The following is a 23,903-nucleotide window of genomic DNA, read 5'->3' as shown; positions in this document are numbered from 1 at the left end:
CTCAGTTCTTGGCTATTCTCCATGGGATTCAACATTGAGGAGAAATGAAAAAGAGAACTGTTCCTTCTATTAATGTGGGTATAAGAGTGTTATTTTGACTACATTGATTTCAGCAGCTGTAAGATCTCACTCATTCAAGTGTCATCAATAATACTATGGCAGATCACAATAATCACATCCTGGTCGCCTACAATTTCTCCTATGCCCCTCACCTATAAATATCCCCATCAATAATTCTAGCACAGAATGGGCAACAAACTCATCTCCTTTCTGAGGAGAAGGCTTTGCTATCTGTTTCCATGCTGCCTGGCAAGGAATTCTTCAGCTCTTCAGCCTTGCAAAACTACAAGAATTTGGCAGCTCTTCCTGTGTCTGATATGGGATGACAGGGAAAACACATAATTTCCGACAGAAGAAAATAGACCAAGGATCTGAGCTAGCAATCAGATGGCACAGGAAAAACTCCACTTCTCTCTGAGAACTGAGTCAAAGCTGGGGCCAAGATGGCAGACGGAGCTTCAGCTTTGATTGACAGGCTCAGTTTTCAATCTGATTGGATGGGGACAACCCACTCTAAATGCTAGCTCCAACTTCCATGGAGAAACAATGGTACAAGCCAGCCTGTGAATTACACTGTAAAAAAATATGTCCTTTATTCACACTGCCTTTAACTTCCCAAGACATTCAGGAAATCATTTTCCTGGGGGAAAAGAGCTTTTTAAAAATTATTTAAATCCTCACCATGACTTCCATGCGTGCCCTGCGCTCCTCTTCTTCCTTCTTCTTCCTCATATTCTCCAGATCTTGCTTAGCTTCTGTAAATGATTGCAGGAAGGTGTCAAAGATGCCAAAAAATTCATCTGGCTGCATCCTTCCCTCACTCTCTCCAAAATGCTTCAGTGCTTTGGCATACTGTTAAAGGAAGGAAGAAAAACTCCTGGCATTTAGAAGGAAAAGAATACAGCAAATGTTTATTAAGAAAAAAAATACTATGTTCTGTTAATGGAAGTGTTCAATTTCATGGGGACTGTACATGTTGTATTTTGTTTCTATTTCAGAGACATGTTTGAAATTTAAACACCATAAATATTTCTTATCAACAAAGATAATAAGAAATTTGTTCCATCCAAATTGTTATAGGTATGTTAATTGATTATATCCTCAGGCTTGGAACTGACCAAAGCCTGGAATGTACCCATTCACAAACTCTATACGTTGCTAAATTTTATGATCTACTAGCAACTTAAACATATTCCTTAAGTGTCCACACATTGGGTAAAACTCTATACAAAATCCTGAATTTATAATGTACATTTCCCCTATGCAGAAAAAACTGCATAGGAAAATACAAATATTAAGAAAAGCTTCCAGAAAAAAGTTTACACTGCACAAGTAAGAATGCTAAGTCAAATATTCAACTTGGAAGTTTAATGCTTATACTTCAAGTTGAATGCTAAGCATAAACAAATGGACAAATCTGCATTCCTCTAGACTCCTTTGGAGCAGCTCCGGGACTTAGCAGAACGCATAAATAATGCGGAACATATTTTATGCTCTCGGTAAAAAATGGAGTGTCCATGAAGAATGGACTTCTATTTGACTGGAAGACGTCTTGACAATCATGAGGCTTTAGCTGTTTTGTTAATTTCTGCCAAAATCACACAAAGTGATGAAACAAGGCAAGAGAATCCTGACTTATCACACATGGTTTCCAATAATTCCTGTTTGTTCTCCTAGTGCCGTGATGGTGAATTTATGGCATGTATGCCTGAAGTGGCACACAGAGCCAAGTCACTTGGAACATGTGGCTACGGCTGTTTCTCTTCCTGGTTTCTGGCATGCATGTGAATACGACAATCAACTGGCTTTGTACATAAAGCAGTACCAGAAACCAGAAGAACTGCTCTTCCATTTTACAACATGAGCATGGGTACCAGCTGATTGACACATGCGCATGCGTGGCAGTAACTAGAGCACTTGCTGGCCACTGTGAATGTGCACGCTGGAAACCAGAAATAAATTGGTTGATGTGCACATACCCTTCTGGCTACTCCTCTTCCTGATCAGGGCCCAGACAAGCGCACACATGCAATGCTCCCTTTTTGGCGCATTCACCAGCACTGTCTTTGTGGGTGAGCAGCTGGACAAACCAGAAAGCCTCAAAACTAATTCCTAGTTCATTGTTCTCTATAAATGAGAGATCATAGTGGCTTGATGGAAAACTGACAACTGTTCTTCCAGACATAATGCTAAGATATTTATTTCTGATAGGATCTTAACTGTCTTGGCTAATCTTACTGGGAAGGAGTGACAAGGCAGACTGGCGAACAATAATGCAGACTGGTGAATTTGACTCTTTCGTCTTTCTGGCATGGATAGAATCTACAAAAATACAACTATATCAACAATTCCAGTGGAACTTAGTGAGGAATTGAGCCGCTTAGATAGCACTCCACTCTGGAACTACTTTTAAATCCCAATGAAGAAACATGGTTAGGGAATGTCTGAATTTTCTTCAAAATTTTTCCTTTCCAGATACAAACTTTCAAGGCCATTATGTGATATTTAGAATTCAACCATAGCCCATACCTAACTTTCAAATCCAAAATCTAACCTCCAAGCGTCACACCAACAATAATCAACAGTCATATTGTTTTGTCTCTTTGAGAGGAAGAGCAAATCTATGACAGAATGAAAGCTGTCAGGAGTTTGGACAAGGAATAACAGGCTTCAGTTTTCAGAATTTGAAATATTAAATAGATTCGTTATTATAAATCAATGGTTATTCAAACAAAACTTAAAAATGAAACCTCAATTAAAGCATAGTTTACATGACTACTTACCCAGTGAGTAATTTAGCAGCACCGGGGTTGGGGTTTTTTTTGAAGAAATGCTATTAAATGGGTGATTACTCATGGATAATATATACTTTTAAATCTTTTAACAGTTTGAATGTTGACCTCTGCCTGGCACTGAGTCTACATAAATGATGTGTTTAGTGATCTTCCAATGTAAGTTAAAAAAGAGAGCCCGTCTTACAAATTCTATTAGATCTTCAATGGCTTTTATGATTAAATCACCTACTGGCAGGTTATGTCAACACTGGGGTTAGGGATTCTTTTCTTTTTACTACAATGTAGTTCTGTAGTTCAAAGGGCCTAATACATTCTTTTTTTGTTAATTCACTTCTGTTAACCCTACCAATCCCAAAGTAATTTCCCTGTTTTTTGTTCACCTCTGAATACAATAATGCAGTCTTTTATGCATCCGTGGCTCTTGATTTCCATACTGTTCTCTATATCTTTGTCCAATTTCATTTCCCCAGTACCCAATAAAAACCCCTTAGGAATGGCATCAAGCCCTGATCCACAATTGTATAGCTTGGTAATATGGATGACATACCCCTTTACTTTGTAACCTTAAGAGATACAAATGGATTTATGTTAAAATAAATAATTTTTTTCTCCTTCGTCTTATGACATAATAGGTCTCCAGACTTCAGTGCCAGCAGTCCTCCTACCACCAAACTTTCCAGTCAATTCGTACTTTTGCCAAAGCAAATAATTTAGGCAGTTGTTCATTTTGTAAAGTTGTTTCAACAGAGGTAGAAAGAGGAACAGCAGCACTCAATCACTGCTACTCCTGCCAAGGAAATGAAGCAGCTGAAGAAATGCCATTACAAGAGGAAGTTTAGGCAGGGTGGTGGTAGAGGGGTGGGGAGAGGTCTTTTTAGACCAAAAGGAAAACACCGTTATGGAAAATGTGCCAGATGGCAAAACTGTTATTTGAGGTGGTAAAGAAAAAGAATGATGACATTTTAAAAATCTTTCAGTTGAAAAGTACATTATTTTCAATAATTTATTTTTTTATGTTCATGCATTCACATCTTCTTGCTTTAAGTAGTGTATGTGTGTGTGTGTGTTGCAGACGATTCTGTTTAATGGTTCTCACAATTTAATGGTTATTGCAAGCACAATTTAATGGTTATTGCAAGCACATTCAGAATGCCTGAATTCAGCTGTCTTGGATTATGTATTAGAAAATCCAAAAGGAAAGCAATAATTTCATGTAGCAGTTGTGCACTGATTGGGTCCTGGTGTCAAAATTATTTTGACACATTCACAAGATAAGAAGTCAGTGCTCATTGACAATATCACAATAGAAATATTTTATACCATAGATGGGCTGAAATTTTCTGCATTAAATAAATGAAATTGGGTTGCACTGATTCGGTTCTTCAATCAATCACACCAAAGCTGTCCAATGATCTGCAATTCTATGGATCTAACCCATGTTGTAAACATACTGCTTTGGCCACGTACCTTAGCTTTCAATTGAGGTAAAGTGAAGTGATTTGTCATATAGGTGCTCTTATACGGAGCACCTGCATAAGCAGGATTAATAGCTGCACAATTTCCAACTATATCCAGAACAGTTTAAAAGGCATTCTGAGCTGAACATGCTCAGAATGCTTTCTCAGACCTTTATACTCAACCAATAGTCTACGGAGAGGGGCGGCATACAAATCTAATAAATAGACAGATAGATAGATAGATAGATAGATAGATAGATAGATAGATAGATAGATAGATAGACAGACAGATAGACAGATAGACAGATAGATAGGTGAAGATAGATAGATAGATAGATAGATAGATAGATAGATAGATAGATAGATAGATAGATAGATAGATAGATAGAAGATATTGTGGGGACAGGAGCCAATGTGTAAGAGAATATGATGGCCTGGGTTTTATATGTAAATAATGTTTGGCTTGTCCAGTTTTAGTCCTTGCATGCACTATCAAAATTTATAGGGCGATCTAATCTGTCTTTCATTTACTTTTCAGTGTGCCCTAGGAGCAAGACATTTTTCCATCCCTGTTTTAAACAATGTATTTTTAAATATATAAATACTACCCCACTGCTTAGGCCTTGGCATTTATATTGCCAGATCCACATAAAGAAAGAAATGTGCCTCCACTGTAATGCTTCTTTATTAGCCTACTAACCAATCTTTATGTTAAGTACCATTTCCATTCATTAAAAAACACACTTGTTCATATTCTGTTGCAAAACTCAAATGGAGCAGTATTGTGGATTACTACGGTGAATAGTCTTGACTTCATCTTTACTGGCTGGTTGTAAATGTATCTCTGGCGTAGATAATACAACTTCCCCAACTGATACTCCACTGAGTTTGGAGAATTTTAAGCCCACAGAAATACATCTGATTTGGTATAAGGAAGGGAAAAGAAAAAAATATAAAAAAATAAAGTAGTTCAAAGAAAAAGCTTAGATTCTCTTGGAGAGAGAAGATTTCAGATCCTGGGTCCACATGCAGCTCAGCATTTGAGGAGGAGTAAAAGCTATGCACTCCAAAACTCAAAATAAGTTCCTTCAAGTACAATAGATGTGTGCATGCTATGAAAAGACATTAGAGAATGATAAATGATTGGACATGTTATAGTAATTAGTATTAAACGTCTCTTATTGATAGCATTATGCTGGCAAATCTGTACTCAGCCACTTCCAGAAAAGATTGGCTTTGCTGTGCAAATACTTTTTAATTAGCTTAGCAGAAACAGGAACTCGATTTTCCTTCCCCAGTATGGTTAAATCCTGTTTTGTATTAAAATAACTCTCTATTATCTTAATCCATACAACTCCAGAAAACAAATTGCACACTATGTTGGAAAGGCTTATAATAATAATATGTTTATTAGATTTGTATGCCGCCCCTCTCCGAGGACTCCCATTATAGCAATGGGAAAGACTGCCCTTAAGTTGAATCGGCACAGATAAACTTTTATACGTTAATTTATGGTATATGATTTGTCATAAGAACTGGATCTTGACATCCATAAAGCTACAGCGCTACACGGGACAGTCCTTAGAGTGTCAAAGAAATGTATTTTCCCCTTCTTCTATGGATATTATTAAAGGTCACTATAAAGTTCAATGCAAGCGGTTCCTGTTTCATAGGAAAAACCAGCACAATGACTACATTATCAGGTAGGTTTTAAAAATGTTCATTAAAAGGTGAAGCATAGATAGCTGAATGTTCATGCTGTCCATTCAAATGTAGATTTCAGGCTGTAGTTAGAAGTAAGAAGGAAAAAAAGACTGTACTTCCATCTGTAATGTGCTAAATAGAAACATATACAGGTTATAGCTCAAAAGTGGATCCCAAGGCATTTGAAATTTGGCGAGGAAGATTTCTAGCCTAAAGATGATCTCTTTCTTTCCCGTTACTTTGGAAACTCAATTCAGTCAACAGGTAACATTCCCACTAAAGCCAAGCCTTTTAGAGAATCTGTACACTTTGGCTCCTGTCCTTCACTGTTCCTTTTGGCTTGCCAGTTATATATTTTAGTCCTATGGGCTAAGCAGTCCAGAAATAAATATTTTTTTAAAAAAAAATCAAGAAGAAAGGTTCTTTTAATGAAGAAAAACCAAACAAAAAGTGAAGGGTCTGGGAAGTACACTCCTATGTACACTAGAGTTCAAATTAATACTATATTAGACCAAAGCTAAAAGACAGATGTTTGACAGCTTGAAATAGCATACTTGTTTCTTTAAGATAAAAAAGAAACCATTTAATTCTGACTAAAACCAGATAAAATACAATGCTTATTTTATCTTTATAACTTTTCAATTTCCTCATTTTCAAATGAAGTCTCTTTCTCGTTTTCACTGACCTTGTTATGGCTACATTATAAGACAAAAATACACCTATTGTGTCAAAAATACACCTATTGGAGAAGAGAGAGCTATAGCAAAATTTTCTAAAACAACAGAGAGAGCAAAATATTGTGTCTTGTCTCAGAAAACAATATAACAAGACTGGGTTTAGCAGCTGGCTATTTCTGCTGCATTGGTAAGGTTCAAATGGGGACCTGTGTAGTGGCATCATTAACCGAGACCACAATTGGGTGGACTACTAGATTTCCTGACATTACTCATAGTCTGAAGGCTTCATCTCATAGTGGAAGGATGTAGTCATGTTTGAGTGGATATAAACCAAGCTGGAAACCTATCACTTAGCTGAACCACCCACCTTGTGAGAATAGATGCAAAGAAACCATAGCTGGTGAAGAAGTGACAAGTGTGCATACTGCTGCCATTTGTGGACTTCTTGCCCTCCTTCTTCATTTTTTAAAGAAATTGTTTGTTTTCTTTGTCTATTTCTTCTTTATTCTCTTTTCCACCTGAGATGTGTCTTCTTAGACTTATCATAACCCAATCTTTGCTACATAGACAAAAATTCTGTCTTTTTGAGGGGGATGTTTGGTTGATGAATCGCCCAGACTAACTCCATCTCTTTTTTTCTTCCAATATAAAAAATATTCCTACTATGAACTACATGTAGGTACAGGAATGTATGAACAATTAAAGTGAACTGGTCATACTACTGTATATTACTTCCCTTAAAAGAGAGGAAAATGCTAACAATTTTAGTCACCACTGAACTGTGATGGGATTAAATGGCTCAAGAAGAACTTTCAGTAAGAAAGAAAGGATGAGGTGACCTAAGGTGATCAAAGGCCAGACTCATAGAAACTGAGGCCAATTAGGATTGCCAAGCTGTCATATTTAATACTGCCATCTATGAAGAAAGACTTCTGAACTGTAAGCTTGAAGGTAAGAATTATCTTGTTTTTACTTTTCTGTAAGCTGGGTACTTCCCAGACTAAAAATAAAATGTAAAAGATAGATCTGATGATTAAATCAATCTGCAATAAGTAAGTCAAATCTGGATAAGAGCCAGACATCAAATGCAAGAATAGCAGGGCAGAGAACAGACAGCTAATTTTGCTTATACAGTATGTACTTAATTATGATACGTGATGATGCAGTTCAAAGGAATCATGCTACATTGAGAGACAATTCAGGGGTCTTCAAAATGGGACTGAAATTTAAGTTGCCTGTATGACTCGTCAAGAAATTCAAAAGTTATAAACAATAAGCAATTTAAATCAAAGCCGGCCATCACAAAAATCTAATAACGAAATAACAGTAATAGGATTTCCATCTTTTTTGACAAGCTGCTAACATAAAGGAGAAAAAAAGGAATGGGATACTTACTTTGTTTAATGTAATGTTTATTACATTAGCAAAGAAGAAAAAGATTTGACATTGTCACACCTTATTTACATTATGACATATTCTTCAAACAATTTAATGGTGTTGTAACTTCTCTTTATCGGTTTCTTCCTCACCCTCGGGACTTATGGGCATAGTGCCAACTTCTAGTCAAGAGCAAATAATACTCTATTCTCTAGGTTATACTAAAAGCTGGCTTTGGGGACGTGAAACACAGCAGTTCAGAAGGAAGTGTTCTATTTGGATTGGGGTAATATGCTAGGAAGTTGGCATATGTTCCTGCTTTTCTTGGAACGAGAACAATACAGATCAAACCAATAATTTATATACCAGATATTATTTGCTTTTAATCCTTTGTTACTCATCAGAAGCAGCCTACAGGTTCACTTGGATTGACTAGTAGGATCACCACCACTTTCCCCAAGGAGCAGAGAAGGCTTAGATAAGGACATGAAAGCATAATATCATAAATCATAAAAGTAGAATTCATTTAGGTTGTTGAAATATGACAGCAGACCCCTTTTCAAAAACTCAGCGTCACATTTGTGTGTTTGATGAAATCAGCGCTTTAGATCAATAATCTGTAACAGGTGTTCTGAAACATTGCAATATTGTGATTCCCCGTAAAATCAATAAAACTCGATTTCACTAGAAACTTATTTTTAACAATTACATACTGGTTTCCATATTGGATAAAACAATGACAGAACATTGACACCATCCAGGTGACACTAGATAGCTGCTCCTCCTGAGCAGACCGTGACAATAGTCATTTTATGATTGAAGTGGTTGTGAGCTGGGATTTTCATCAAGCAACAAACTTGCAAAACTGCCTTTATGGACATTATGCTTAAGCAAGTCTTATATTTTAATCACTATTTTTTTTTAACAAAATGTATATTGGAGAGATTAAGACCCTTCAGACTGGGAAGGTGTTACTATATTTATCAGAGGATAATGGTATAAATTTGATACTGAAAGTTTTAAGAATGTATGTTTTTGAATATGTAGCAAAATGGTGTTTACCATATAGATTTTGGAAAATTACCGTATTTTTTGGCATATAAGACGCACTAGTTTATAAGACACACCTAGATTTTAGAGGAGGAAAACAAGGAAAAAAGCATTCTGAACCAAATAGTGTAGTATTATATTGTTTAATAAAATTCCAGTGTAGCAGAATACTTTTTACAACCATGTATACTTTTTAAAACCATGTACACCTTTTACAAACTTCAAACTTGACAGCTTCAAGACTTGTGGAATTCAATTCCCAGAATTCTTCCACCAGTCATGCTAGCTCAGAAATGGGAGTTGAAGTCCACAAGCCTTAAATCTGCTAGGTTTGAAGACCTTTGCACACCTAACCTTTAACTCAGGTGTCTTCAAACTTGATAGCTTTAAGACTTGTGGACTTCAACTCCCAGAATTCCTCCACCAGTCATGCTAGCTCAGAAATGGGAGTTGAAGTCCACAAGCCTTAAACTTGCCAGGTTTGAAGATCCTTGCACTCCTAACCTCTAATTTTGAGATCTGCCAACTTGCAGCTTTAAGACTTGTGGACTTCAACTCCCAGAATTCCTTGTTTGTAGAACTGAAAGTCCAGCTTTATTCATTCCACTGCCTGGTGAAAATGACTATTCTCATGAAATACAAATGAACAAATAAAACAAAACAAAACAACTTACCTTATCCCTTGCATCATTCAGAAGATCTTCCAGTTCAGAAAAACTAAAACTGGCAACTGTGATGAAGTCGCTCATGACTGGGACAAATTTATCACCTGGTTCCCGCATATACCGCTTCTGATAATCTAGCTCCTAAGGAAAGAAAAAGATTGGAACAGCTAATTGGTACTTGGCCAGATTAGATAACAATATAAAAAGACAAAACCTAATCTATCTATCTATCTATCTATCTATCTCCATCCAACCACTTTTCTTTCCAATTTTGACAATATGAAAGACCCTATCATTATTATTATCTATCTATCTATCTATCTATCTATCTATCTATCTATCTATCTATCTATCTATCTATCTATCTATTAGATTTGTATGCAGCCCCTCTCCGAAGACTATGATTCAGGATGTCTGAACATTACTTGTAAATATTTTGAATGACCTCAGGAGGTCAGTCAAAGATAATTTCAGAGTTGTTATCCTCTTCTTTGGAAGACTGTTGCTTCCCAGCAGAGTTTACCACTTAAATTTACTTCCTTAAATGCTAACTTCTGCATAGCTTTCACTTACTTAGAACAGAACATTATATTTTCTACCACCACCGTCCTGACAAATTACAATAATAACTCATTAGATTTTGGTTAAACTTTCTTATTTTGAGGTTACATTTGCTGCTCTTGTCAATTTTTTTTCTTTCTCAGAATGAAGGTTCCAAGAAAATCTTTTGGCCAGAGGACTATGCTGGAAGTCTGGAAATTGCTCTCATGATTCATATTTGACAGAGTAGTTTAGGACTACAATTGAAGGAGAACTGGATTAAATCTCACTTGATCCAATCCATACCATGCAATTTTATTTATCCCTACAAGTTTTTAAAGGTGATCTCTTTGTGTGTGATCCTAGAGAAAAGGGGATTTATAAGAAACCATCAAGAATCTGATTTCATGAAGAAGGAAGTGAAGAATCTGATTACATTTAAAGCCCACAGCTGCTCATAGTAAGGACTGATAAGGATATTTTAGTGTTGTGTAGCAGTGGTCTAAAGCCTTGGTGCCACAGTGATTAGAGTGCAGTACCGCAAGCTGCTTCTGCTGACTGCTGGCTGTAGTTCAGCAGTTCAAATCTCACCAGGCTCAAGGTTGACTCAGCCTTCCACTCTTCCAAGGTGGCTAAAATGAGGAGCCAGATTGTTGGGGGTGATATGCTGACTCTGTAAACCGCTTAGAGAGGGCAGTAAAGCACTGTGAAGCGGTATATAAGTCTAAGTGCTATTGCTGTAAAGTATTCTTGCCTCTGGTGGGACAATTGACATGCTGAAAATATTTTGGAATCTTTTTTCCTTAAGTTACCTTTGTTAAAATGACCTGGAATAATGGCCAGTGAATCTGGGTATTTGGCTTCAACCTCCACAATCTGTTAAAAGTTACAAATGCCACTGGCAGGAGAGCTGATGTCTTGGCAGCAATCCTCATAAAGCAAAGTGAGGGTTTAGAGCTTTCCATTTTGATTGACTTTGCTTTGCTGGCTGTAGTCTGCGAAATTTTCAAAGCTAGGCTCACATCTCATTTTCAAATGGTGCTGCCAGCGTTTGGGAAGCGACGGATTACAAAGTGCCTCTGTGAGCAGCTGACTGTAAACCTATTTTTAGTCTGATGTTTGTAAGAAGGGGCCTTGAAGAACCCTCTCCACTGTCAGTGCCAGGACTGTGGTGAGAACATGTTGGAATGCAGTCAACAGTTGCGCCTTTTTTTTTTTTTGCCATTTTGCCTCTCGTCTCCTCCCAACAACAGCCTTCTATTGTTGTTACAGTGCTACGTTTTTACATACCTCCAAATGAGTGAAATGAATGAGCTACACTGGAAGATGTTAGCTGCCAGGTTTTATAATAATCACAAAGTGACACGGGTGGTACATGGACGAGATAAAATGCTTGGCCAAGGAGGCGGAGGAGGAGGAGGTATCTCAAGGACACTTGAGAGTAAGTGGTTTGCCATTCAGGAATTGCATCTTGCTACCTCTTGCTTTTATGAAACAGCCATCACGGAATTGCTGGGACCCAAAGATCTTTCTTATTAAATTACAATTTTATTTATTTATTTGTTTGTTTGTTTATTATTTGGACTTATATGCCACCCTACTCCCAGAAGACGCTGGGCAGCTTACAACCAAATACACATTAAATGCAATATAAAACCCCCTAAAAACAGTACAAAACATTTTAAAACAACAATTAACAATTAAGACAGTTTAAAAAATAACTCTGATCAGATCCCAATGGTGTGCCATCTGATCAATGACCCCAGGCCTGCCAGGAAAGCCAGGTTTTTACAGCTTTTCGGAAGGCCAGTAGGGTGGGGGCAGTCCGGATCTCGGGAGGTAGCAGCTTCCAAAGAGATGGAACAGCCATAGAGAAGGCCCTGCCCCACAGGCGGGCCAGCAGATATTGTTTAGCTGATGGGACCCGAAGAAGACTAACCCTGTGGGCTCTTAGATTGCTTCATGTTTTTGTATCTGTCTGCTGTGAGCCGGCCTGAGTCCCAGGAGAAGGGCGGCATAGAAATCTGATTAATAAATAATACATATTGAAAACACGTGTTGAGAAGCATTTTATGAATTGGAGGTACTTTTTCATATTTTCTACAATTCGTTTCCCCTCCCCCTCTTATTGGAAGGATTGATGCCTGCATCTTCCATGCAAATACCTTTTTCTGGGGGTTTATGAGTCAAGGGTGTATAGCATGAAGAGCAACAAGAAGGCAAAAGGTGTTATTTAAACTTGACATTGGAATTTGCAATGAATTCCAAAATCTACTCTGAATGTAAATTTTTAAAAAGTTGCATCTGTCTAACAGGGACTAAAGATGCTTGGAAATATAATCCCTGATCTGCGATACTGTGAGATTTATTATCCTTCAAAAGAAGCAAGGAATTGATTCCACTTGCAGATGACTATTTGCAGATAGTCATTTTAAACCTTATTGTTAGACAAAGAGGTCTTTAGCCATTTTTTTTAAAAGTGAGGACTATCTAAGTGAAAGCTGAGTCCTCTCATCTAGCCCAGTCCTCATTTATATGGCCAAAAAACCTGCTAAATATCTATTTGTCTAACAGTAAGGAATAAATGCCATCTGTAGATAAACAGAATAGCAGCACAGAGGCAAGATTCAGCAGGTTCTGACCAGTTTTGGAGAACCGGTAGCAAAAATTTTAAGTAGTTCAGAGAACCAGTAAATACACCCTCTGACTGACCCCACCCCCATCTATTCTAAAGCCAAAGCTCTTCTCTCACATTTCAACACAGGAATGCAATACTGAGCATGGAAATAGACCACTGTGTATTTAGGTCAGGGTGAAATCCAGCAGGTTCTGACAGATTCTGGAGAACCAGTAGCGGAAATTTTGAGTAGTTCAGAGAACCAGCAAATACCATCTCTGGCTGGCCCCAGAGTGGGGTGGGAATGGAGATTTTGCAATAGCCTTCCCCTAGGAGTTGGGAAGGAATGAGGATTTTGCAGTATCCTTCTCCTGCCACACCCACCAAGCCACACCATGCCCAAGCCACACCCATAGAAGTGATAATTTTTTAAAAAAAAATTGGATTTCACCACTGGTTTGGATGGTTCTAATTCTACAGAAAGGCTTTTGGGAGACACAGTAAAAAAAAAAATTGAATCCCACCACTGTAGCTGCAAATAAAAATGATTCAGTTCAATCATTTCAAATCTCAGAAATTAATCTATTAGAGGAAGAAGGAAGTGAAAACAAGGGAGTGTTATAACTTTCCAATATGCCCATTGTTCCTAAATAACCTCACAAGGGGAGCGTGGTATTTATAGCAGCAAGGGAAAAAAAGTGTTATTCTATACTTTGAATATATCCTATGTCTGTTAATACAGAGCACCACCAATGGCTACTTCGCCCATCATATGATAACTAGGCATTGTTTACAATCCTGTGTTAGATTCATTATCTGCAAATGAAACATGCGGTAAACATTGACTAAAAGTTGGCATTAACATTTCATTGTTCCATCTCCGAAGGCCTGCATCTTAAGGAAATTACTGAACAAATATATTTGCAGTCAAGTAATTCAGTGAGAGAAAATAGATGAAACTTTAAGTCTCTCAATGCTCTCAACCAGCTGCAAATATTTAATCTTAAGAAGCTGTTTGATATTGCAAACTAATCCAGCAGTCTCAAGTCACATGCAAGAAGCATGACTAAAGGAAGGCCACACAGGAGGCCCATGACAGATAAAATGAGAAAGAAGATGTTACTGGCTGTAGCTCCCAATCCCAGTTCACGCATTTGCAATGTCCTGAAGAATCCTTTATGACTAAGCCTTTCTGTTTGCAAAAGCTGGCTGGCTCCTTTCCTTATGAGTTCCGTGTGATCCCACAGAAATTACCCCAGAGCCTGTGCAATCCAGAAAATAGAAAGACTATTCAAAGCCGAGCTACACCCTAATAGAAAAAAAAATTGCAATATTCCAAACTCTTACTTTAAAAACAAATTACAATGGATTTTTTTTCCTACACAACTGTATGCAAGAACTAGAGAAAATCCAGAAATGGGGAGAAATGCCAGGGATCATTCATAAAATAGCATTTGCCTACAGAGAAAGAGACAAAAGAGTCCAGCCTTACAACCTGAATAAAAGCCAGCCATACCTGGACTGATCTTACACAGATTCCTACAATCCATGCATCTACATTACATGCAAGGTTCTGTTAGGACGTTAAAAGGGCAAAATATCTACTAAGGGGGGGGGGAATCATGCTTAAAGACTTTGAGTAGGAGGCAGTTGTGTTTACTCTTTAATGTAATGACAGGTTTAAAACAATATGATAACCTTCCCGTATTGGGCCCCCTCTAGGTGTGTTGGACTTCAGTCATTTCACTAACTCAGTAATTCTGAGGAATAAAATATTAATACATCTGAAGAGCACTGGGTCAGGGAAGGCTGTACAGCAAAGTGGATATCTCCTTTCAGACTTGCCCTGCCTGCTTCCACCCTACTTGGCAATCATTCTGGCAAGTAATAAATGCCTTATTACTTAGGCTACACCCCGCCTGTGTAAACTGTCCAAAGAGACTACATCTAACACCTGTTCAGAGACTAAAAGTCTCTGAAAGAAGAAAAAGTATTCAACATTTGGATTAGCACTGTTGATCAAATTGCTTTTCTCCTGCTCACAGCCCCAGATCAAACAAGTTTCCCTGCACATCTGTTAATATCATCACATTAGCTATCAAAAGAGATATAGGGGTGAGATGTAAGGAATGGTCTCAGAGAAACAGGCTCTGCAAGACAAGGAAGAAAAGCTCCTTCATCTCTCACCAACCCCCCCCCCCCCCTCTGATCCATATCCCTGGTGGGACATTTTTAAAACAGTGTGTTTAGAAACTATGACATACTTACAGCTTCAACAGCTTTCAACCCAGTCTTTACATGATTGACTTCTTTCTCCAACTCCACCAGGCTGCAAGGCGGCACAGAGAGTGGTTTAAAGTAAAAATGCAATGTTATAAGGATGGTAGAGTAACTGCTCAAAGTAGAAACAACCAACCATTCTTTCAATGTCATATTTACCCACCCACCCCCAACACTAGCCTACCCCAGCAGATACTAGAACAGAAAGAGATGTCCATTCTGCTATTCATTGGCTTTTAAGAGCATATTTATATTCTTATAAAATATGAGATGTGGCCTCATAGGAGGCAGGCTACCAGAGCTATGACCACAACTAAGTCTTTTCATCTGACCAGCTTAAATGACAGCAGTTCTTGTTTGCTATTACTTGGTGTTACTTGGTTGATTCAATGTTCATTAATTTCTAAAAAATAAAAATAACTATGTTGCCACTCTCTCTAAGCACCTATTGTGGAAAGGCATGGAAGAAATGTTATTCATTAATTGCTAACTGCTTAAAAGACAAAAAGAAGGTAGGCTCTAGGAGATCCATCTGGAGATCATAAATACTCCTTATAACAACAATTAACTATTTTTAAGCTATGCATGCTCTGAAAATGAAAGTGATGTTTCCAAATGCAAAGGATAGAAACAGCATTTCTTTAAAGCAGCTGTAATCTTTTAGCCTTCTGAGCGAGTTTAAAAAGATAGTTGCTTTAATAGGCATCTCATTAATGTTGCTTCCTGCTTCCTGCTTTTATATTTTATTGTTTAAAAGCTATGCAGTATACATAGTAACATTCAAGTATACATAGTAACATTCAACCATGTCTGGATTGAGACAAGACAGCATGGACATGCTGCAAATAATTTAATCAGCTTTACAGTTTCCCCGCGGTTTCTAGATGCTGCTTCAAGTATTTTTTGAATTGTTAATTTCTTCCAATTATATTAAAATCAGCACAATTGTGTATCCCATCTGAGGCATACCTGTATAACTGATCAAAATAGGCTAGATTGAAACACTAGATCTTAGCCAAATGGCAAGAAATGATACTTACTTGACTTTTGCTGCTTCTGGAAGATGTTGAAGTTCAGACTGTACATCAAGCACATCCAGGTAGTTCTTTTCAAAGATCATTATTAAGTAATGTAATAAGGTAATATTCCTAAGAGAAATGGGCATGAAAGAGATAGGGAACAGAATCAGGATAAGAGTTATTATATCTGAAAAGCTTAAAATGAAATCAAATTCTTAGTCTAACGTTCACATCTTTAATATAAGATTGATGTAATAGGGCTTTGGGTCAAGCTGAGTAGAGACCTCAATCTGAGGAGCTACAGTATGGTATTTTAACTCTGATTGCCATTGTATTATTTGATAGGGTTTAATGGCAAGCATTGTTTCTCTCTTGGTTTGATTTCTCTTCCCTTTTTGGATACCACCCGAGTCACTTTATCTGATCAGGCAGCCACGTAAATGCTTTTATTCATTTAATATTTCAAATCTTTTGTGCTAAAAATAAGAGTGAGGAACGTTTTGTCTTCAAATGTGATTGCCAGCACCCTTGACATTCTGGGAGCTGCATTGCAACAACATCTGGTGGACTAGATGTTCCCACCTCTGCCCTGAAGACTCAAATGATTATTTGCAAATGACTCAGCAACAGAAGCAACACTGTACGAAGGTCTCCCAGCAAAACATCCCAAGCCTCCAAGAAGACTATTCAATGGCTATATTGTTTTGTTTCTTGCATCCAATTCCCAAATGAAGAGCCTTGCATTTGTTCAGGTCCCTGATACATTTTTAATTTGGGGGTGGAAGTTCCTATCTTCTGAACCTTGTTCCCTGGCTATGAAAGTGGAAACAACTTGGAAGAGAAGGAAAGGGGTGCTGAAATTTGATTCAGAAAAATTAACATTCTTAATAGCCTTCTAGAGAAGCTGACTTCCTTTGTTCTTTTAAAATAACTTCTTTTTATACTGCAAAAAACCCCTCCCCAACAAGTTCACTCCTGGTGATATGGAAAGATAGTGCATGCATTTATGGATGCTCTCAAAATGAAAAACAAAAGATTTATTTCTAATCATCAAGTGTCATCAGATAGAAGTACTGTAAAACAGCTACAGAGATCATGAACTATCACCAGTTTGTTGTTAACCTCACAGACAATTTCAAAAGAAATTGGTGGTTATTTGTACAAAGAGAAATACTCTACCTCTTAGATTTGAAATATTTTACTATCCCATGAAGATGAGTTGGGATTTTTTTTTAAAAAATCCCCTGAGTGTGTTAAAAAAAATCCACCACGTACCATTAATTTTAGCCTTGCAGAATTTTTTTTCTCCAGTTTTAAAAACATTGTTGTCTTTAAGTTCTAGCTAGAGTTAACTGCTGTTCTTTACAAGACTAGCAGAAATCTCCTTTTGGTACAAAGCTGTTTTCTCTGTTTCAAGCTTGCACCAAAATTAATTATGTGTCCTGTAGCCACTTTTAATGTTAATTTTCAGATATGCATGCTCAGATATGATGTACAAAATTAATGATCTGTATTCTAATTTGTCTTTTGTATTATGAAAATGCCCTTGAAACTCTTTTTTTTTACTGAAGTCCAGTATCGAAGATTAAGTGAACCTACTTATCAATGCTAGATTTGGTGTCTGCAATCTTATTCAGGCTGGAAACCTTAAACCCAAATGCATTTCCTCTTTGTCCCTTGTTCATGTAATTGCCAAAGGCCAACACGACCTCCAAAAGCTGCTTCAGGCGCTTGCTGCGGATGAGCTCTCTGGAAGCCAGGAGAATAGCTGAAAGAGACAAGAAGGGCCTTTAGATTGACATATTGGACGGATGATAGTTGAAAGGAAGAATGTAGGGGAGGGATCTCCCTAACAATGCATACTACATTTTTCTAAAACCAAAGCTCCTCTCTCCCATTTCAAGACAGGAAGTGCAATAGAGCATAGAAATAGACAAATGGGTGTATTTGTCGGGTCAGGGGTGAAATCCAGCAGGTTCTGACAGGTTTTGGAGAAACAGTACCGGAAATTTTGAGTAGTTCAGAAAACTAGCAAATACCACTTCTGGCTGGCTCCAGAGTGGGGTGGGAATGGATATTTTACAGTATCCTTCCCCACCCAAGCCCACGAAGCTACACCATGCCCATCAAACCATGCCCACAGAACTGATAGTTTAAAAAAAAAATAGTTTTCACCACTGGTTTGGATGGTTCTAATTCTGCAGAATCATAAATCATTAAAAATATCAGAATGCATACAGCAAAAGTGAGTAACCTACACTCTCTGCCTGCTCCATCCTCAACCCTCTCACTGCTTTTAAGGTTGTCAATGAAGGAAGGATTGTGACAAGTTTTCTTCTGCAATAATATTGATGCACCCCAAGGACTGATACGCTCCATCCAACCCACCAAGAAACTGGGATCCTGCCAAAGAGCTAGACATCTCAGGCTGTTCAATTCATAACACAAACTACAGTGGCATCAATTTTCTTCTGCTTAAGTTTGCACAGAATGGTTCAGCGCACAGTGTTCCTTGGGCAAGACGATACCTCTGACACCTTACTGTTTGTAAAGAATATAACTTACCTTCCACTTTTGGCTTAGCTTCAGCAAGCCTCTCTGGAAATTTCTTCTTAAAGAATAATGCTTGAAGTCTTTGTTGGTAATGGTCAATCCTAGAAAGAAAACAGCAAGAGTTCTGTCTGAGCGGCATTTCAATGTCTTTCAGCAAAACAGAATTCCTGTAACACCAATCAATTTTTATGGAAAGTCTATTTTATTACTAGAACAGAAATCCCTGAATATGAAAAATGCTATCAGCTGCTCTTTCCGGAGACAATGTCTTGCAGCTAAGGATCAATCCTGAATCTCCTAACAATCATACATTTTTATTCCCCTGTAGAAGACGATATTGAGATCCCAAATACAGAGGAAAAAGAGAATGAAGAAGTTTCCAGTTCAATGAAAGAAATATTTTCCAGGTACATTTTCAGTATTTTACACAAGGGTCACACTTCGGCATCACTAACATGCATCTCAAGCTTCCCATTCCACTGTACAACATAGCAATTCACACAAGGATAGAGCCTGTTACTCAAATGCAAGATAATGTTTATATAATTTACATAGGAAAAGCAGGTAATTGAACTTCATTGACAAACACAGCTATGTAATCAATAAGAATGAGACAATTATACTATTTGAAATATTGAAATTGTATCATTGTATCTTGGCTTTCTCAATTTATTAGATTTAACTTCCATAATTGTACATTAGCAAGGTCATAATGTCTAGGAATTATGGGGGCTACATTCTTTTATAAAAAGGTAAAGGAGTCTCTGCAGATTTTATTCCACTAGTCATTGTTGACTACAGAGGATGTGGCTCATTTTAATTTCAAGACCACTGAGTCACTGCCATCCAAAGACATTTCCGCAGTCATGTGGCCAACATGATGTCATGGAGTGCTGTTACATTTCTACCTAAGTGGTACCTATTTATCTACTTGCATTTTCATGCTTTGTAATAGCTAGATGGGCAGGAGCTGGGATGAAAAGAGGAGCTCACCCCGTTGCTTGGCACTCAGATTTTCAAGTGTCTTAACCACTCAGTCACTAGGTCAGCCCCATGTGTTAATTTACATTACAATAATTTCTCCCATTCTCTCTCATTCTCCATCACAAGCCAACAGACCTAATAATATATGTATATGCACCTGCTCATTTCATAGAGGAAACGATCTGCTCGTGCCATGCGATCAATTTCATGCTTATGTTCTTCCAACAGGTCAATATCACTCTTCTCTGGAACAAACTTCAGTAGCTGGAACACCAAAAGCAGATTTTTTTAAAAAAAAACAACAACAATAGCAATGCAGAAAACGTGAAAGAACCAACCAGACAGGAGGAGGTTGACAGCATGAAAATGAACTAATAGATTGGTACCGGATGTTCTGCCCTACATCTTGCTATACAAGTATTTTCAAAGTAATGCATCTGTAGTAGTTAAAGTGATCTTCCTGAAATATTTGTCTTGATTCTTCATATTCCTACTGTGACTTTGTTCATAATTCATAATTCCATGTAGAATTTCTCACTTCCAGCTACTGGTTGCTGCATCACTTGTTAATATATAAAAGAACCTCTTTGACACATAAGGCCATTCAGAGGGTAGCACTGTAAATAGAGCACTAAGAGTGTTCTTCCCATTCTTCCTCCAATACAAAGTTCTATCTATCCTCCCCGCCGTCCCCTCCAGCACATTTCTAAAATGGCTGCTTCAGAAAGATAATGAACAATGCCGATATGACTAAATGTGTAGGGTGATCATTCAAAGTTTGAACTCCAAACACAGCTCCTTCAGCAACAGATTCTTTTTTATCTATCTGATGGGATTAAGGCTTGGCTTCACATATCCAATTGCTGCTTTCAAAATATGCTGGAAGATCATCCTAGTTTATATGCTTTCTTACCAATTCATTAATTATTCCAAGGAGTAGTTTAATTGTTGCTGAGCCACAGAAAAGCTATTGGCACCAGAAGTAGTCCTGGCAGCTACCCAAAAGTGAAAAAGATCACAATTGTACCCAAAATTTACCATATTTTTCAGAGTATAAGACACACCTCCCCCCCCCCCAAAAAAAGTGTGTGGAAATGTTGGTGTGTCTTATACACAAAATGCACCCATTTATTTGGCCTCCCAAAGCCCTGCCCAACCCTCCCATTTTTTAAACAAATGGACCATTTTTTCTGCAAAAATGGGGCACGTAGAAGGTTTGGGAGGCTTGCAGAGTGCTCCTGGAAATTGGGGAAAAGCAACAACTACCCTGTTTTTGTAAAAAATATAGGTGGAAACTGGGCCATTTCTTGCAAAAAAAGGGTGGTTTTGCTTTTCCCCAGCCCTTAGGAGGACTCTAAAGGTTTCCCAAACCCTTTACGTACCCAATTTTTGCAAAAAAGGGTGAAAAACAGGCTGGTTTTTTCAAAAATGAGGGTGTATTTGCCTTCACCCAGCTGCCAGGACTACTCTGCAGGCTTCCCAAAAACTCTGCATGCCCCGTTTTTCACAGAAATAGATAAAAAATGGGACTGTTTTTGCAAACCGATGATCAGCTGGCAGGTACGCATGTGCAAGCCAGTTTTCCGCACACTCCCACACGTGTGAAGGGATCGCCCTCCAGAAAAGCCAAACTTCTGGGTTCTGATGTACATGCACACCTGATAATCAGCTGGCTGGCATGGATACACACACTGGTTGTGGGCAATGCCACATGCACATGTGCACAAGAAACTCGGAAGGCAAACAAACAGGCAATGCTGTGCATGCCAGGCGACATGGCTTCGTGTGCCACTATGGGCACACATGCCGTAGTTTTGCCATCAGGGCGCTATACTATTCCTCCTGCCTTCTTTCTCTTTCTCTCTCTCAGATTTTAAAAAAAATCTCTTTCTCCTTGCTATTTTTCATGTTCAGGACCAATAACTCTTCACCTAAAGTACAAGGACATTAGGAAAAAATCTACTGACACCGTTGCTACACTCGTCAACCCAAAGGCAATGAAGAACCTTGGAGGGGGGAAAAAATCTGAAAGTGATCATCATGCTGGCATGTTTATACAAATTGCTTGCTGAGATGTAACCTGATAAGAAGGGAAACACATTCTCCTTTTACCACTGACATCAGTGTTTAAGTAACTAAGTTTTTTCACCTGCTCCAACATATCTTTCGCCAGATCCTCTTCTTCGTCCATTTTCAAAATTGCCTGCCGAATTTCTTCATTGGATAGCTTCAACCTGTAATGATATACAATTCATTTAGGCATATATGAAATTTCAGCAAGGATGTCCCAAAAGCGCTTTTCCAATAGATAAGTGGACTTGGGGGTTTTTTTACTTGAAAATGTTTCACTTCTGTACAGTTCTGAACAGAAGAAGCTTCTGGGATTAGAAGTGAAACATTTTCAAGGAGGGGGAGAAACAAGAAAGATCAGTTGTCTTTCGGAAAAGCACATATGAGGCAACTATGACCTGGATGATATGAGAATTTCAATAAGCCTACAGTGTGGATCTGTTGCCAACAGCTTCCTCAGTATAATGCTCTCTAATGGTTTCTTTATTTTTTATTATTCTCTGCAATTCACTATGGACTTCATACTCACAAAACCATCTGCTACGAATGTTTCTTGTCTTTTTATGTACACTGAGGGCATATGCACCAAGACAAATTCCTTCTGTGTCCAATCACACTTGGCCAATAAAGAATTCTATTCTATTTATATCCATGAAGATATGAACAATTGAAAGCTCACAAAGACGATTGCTAAAGCAAAATGATTGATTATGGTTACATTCAGGGCAACCCCTGAGTGGTGATTCAGAATATATTATCTTCTTTGAATAAAATATGTACACCACAGTAACTTTTCATTAATGACTTGTCATGCGGAAAAGCCTTTGGGATTCTCTTCAAGAAACTTTTACACTTTTGCAATTGACCAGGGATGAAAAACATAATGCACAATTATGAAAAAATCCAAAGCTTGATTTCTAGCATATTATAAGCAGAAGGGAGAATAAGGTGATCAATAATAGTCAAGCATAAACTTTCTATTATATTTTACAGTGTTTGTCATAAATATTTTGGTATTTGTTATATTTTATGAGTGTGAATGTTTTATAATTGTTAATTCATATTTATTACATCATAAAATAAATTTGCAACATAAAAAATTAACTCACGTCTCCAAATGACATCCTAACACACTATATGACTTAACCCAAATATAGTACAATACAAAATGACATATTTTACAGTAAAAAATAAAGAAACATGAAGTCCTCCACTTACAGCTGTAACTGAGTCCAGAATTATGGTTGTAGGTAAGGCATCATGTGACCAGATCCTATTTTTCAACACTTTTTGTGGAGTTGTTAAACAAATGCTGTGGTTCTTAAGCTAACACTGTGGTCCTTAAGCAAATTTATTTTTGTTTATGTGCACATTTTTTGCCAAAAACCAGAAGTAAACTACTCAAAAAGTCAAATTGTGATAACCACGGGATGCTGCAAATGACAATAAAGATGAGCTGGTTGCCAATGTACCCAAAATGCAATCGCATGATTGCTTGCATGAATGCATGCAGATGTATCAGGGGTGGGTTCAAACTTACATGGCTGTCGGTTTGCTTCCTCCCACGCTGTGCAGCTGCACATGCATTATATGCCATGGGGGCGCACACGGGCTTTGCAGGCAGGCACACATGCACAGTACCAAAAACCCGGCTTCTGTACAAGCTCAGAAGAAAAAAACAGCTTCTATGAAAGTGCAGAAGCCAAAAATAAGATGGCAGCACCTACAGCGCCATTGAAAGAGCCGGTTCGAGGGCATGGCCAGCTGGCGATTTCTCCCAGTTCCGTGTACGAGGGAAAATTCCCTCTACTGGTTCTATAGAACTGGTCCGCACTGGGAGCAACCCATCTCTGATAAGTATATGTCTGCATAGACAGCCACCATAACTTCAAAACCAGATTGTAAGAAGTTCTGAGGTGGTCTGTCATAATTCTGAATGGTCTAAGTCAGTGATGGCGAACCTTTTTTCCCTTGGGTGGGTAAAAAAGTGTGGGTATGCGCTATCACACATGCGTGAGTGCCGACACCCATAATTCAATCCCTGTTTCCCAACTT

At 38.0% G+C, this 23,903-nt stretch overlaps 1 protein-coding gene across 5 annotated transcripts in view; it reads right to left on the bottom strand.

Annotated features, from left to right (window-relative positions):
* The window catches only part of DAAM2 (dishevelled associated activator of morphogenesis 2), a 267,666-nt gene that overhangs the window by 9,063 nt on the left and 234,700 nt on the right, over nucleotides 1-23,903 (bottom strand). For all 5 annotated transcript variants that reach the window (XM_070734270.1, XM_070734269.1, XM_070734272.1 and 2 more), the window contains 8 exons: nucleotides 21,928-22,012; nucleotides 19,936-20,042; nucleotides 18,807-18,895; nucleotides 17,841-18,009; nucleotides 16,263-16,370; nucleotides 15,211-15,271; nucleotides 9,795-9,926; nucleotides 742-912 (listed from right to left, as the gene is read on the bottom strand). In XM_070734270.1, the coding sequence (XP_070590371.1) occupies nucleotides 742-912; nucleotides 9,795-9,926; nucleotides 15,211-15,271; nucleotides 16,263-16,370; nucleotides 17,841-18,009; nucleotides 18,807-18,895; nucleotides 19,936-20,042; nucleotides 21,928-22,012 (922 nt within the window). The remainder of the gene's footprint in view (nucleotides 1-741; nucleotides 913-9,794; nucleotides 9,927-15,210; nucleotides 15,272-16,262; nucleotides 16,371-17,840; nucleotides 18,010-18,806; nucleotides 18,896-19,935; nucleotides 20,043-21,927; nucleotides 22,013-23,903) is intronic.

Source organism: Erythrolamprus reginae, chromosome 1 (assembly GCF_031021105.1).
Source record: "Erythrolamprus reginae isolate rEryReg1 chromosome 1, rEryReg1.hap1, whole genome shotgun sequence".
In the NCBI taxonomy this organism is placed as follows: domain Eukaryota; kingdom Metazoa; phylum Chordata; class Lepidosauria; order Squamata; family Dipsadidae; genus Erythrolamprus; species Erythrolamprus reginae.
This window is presented reverse-complemented; position numbering and strand designations above follow the sequence as displayed.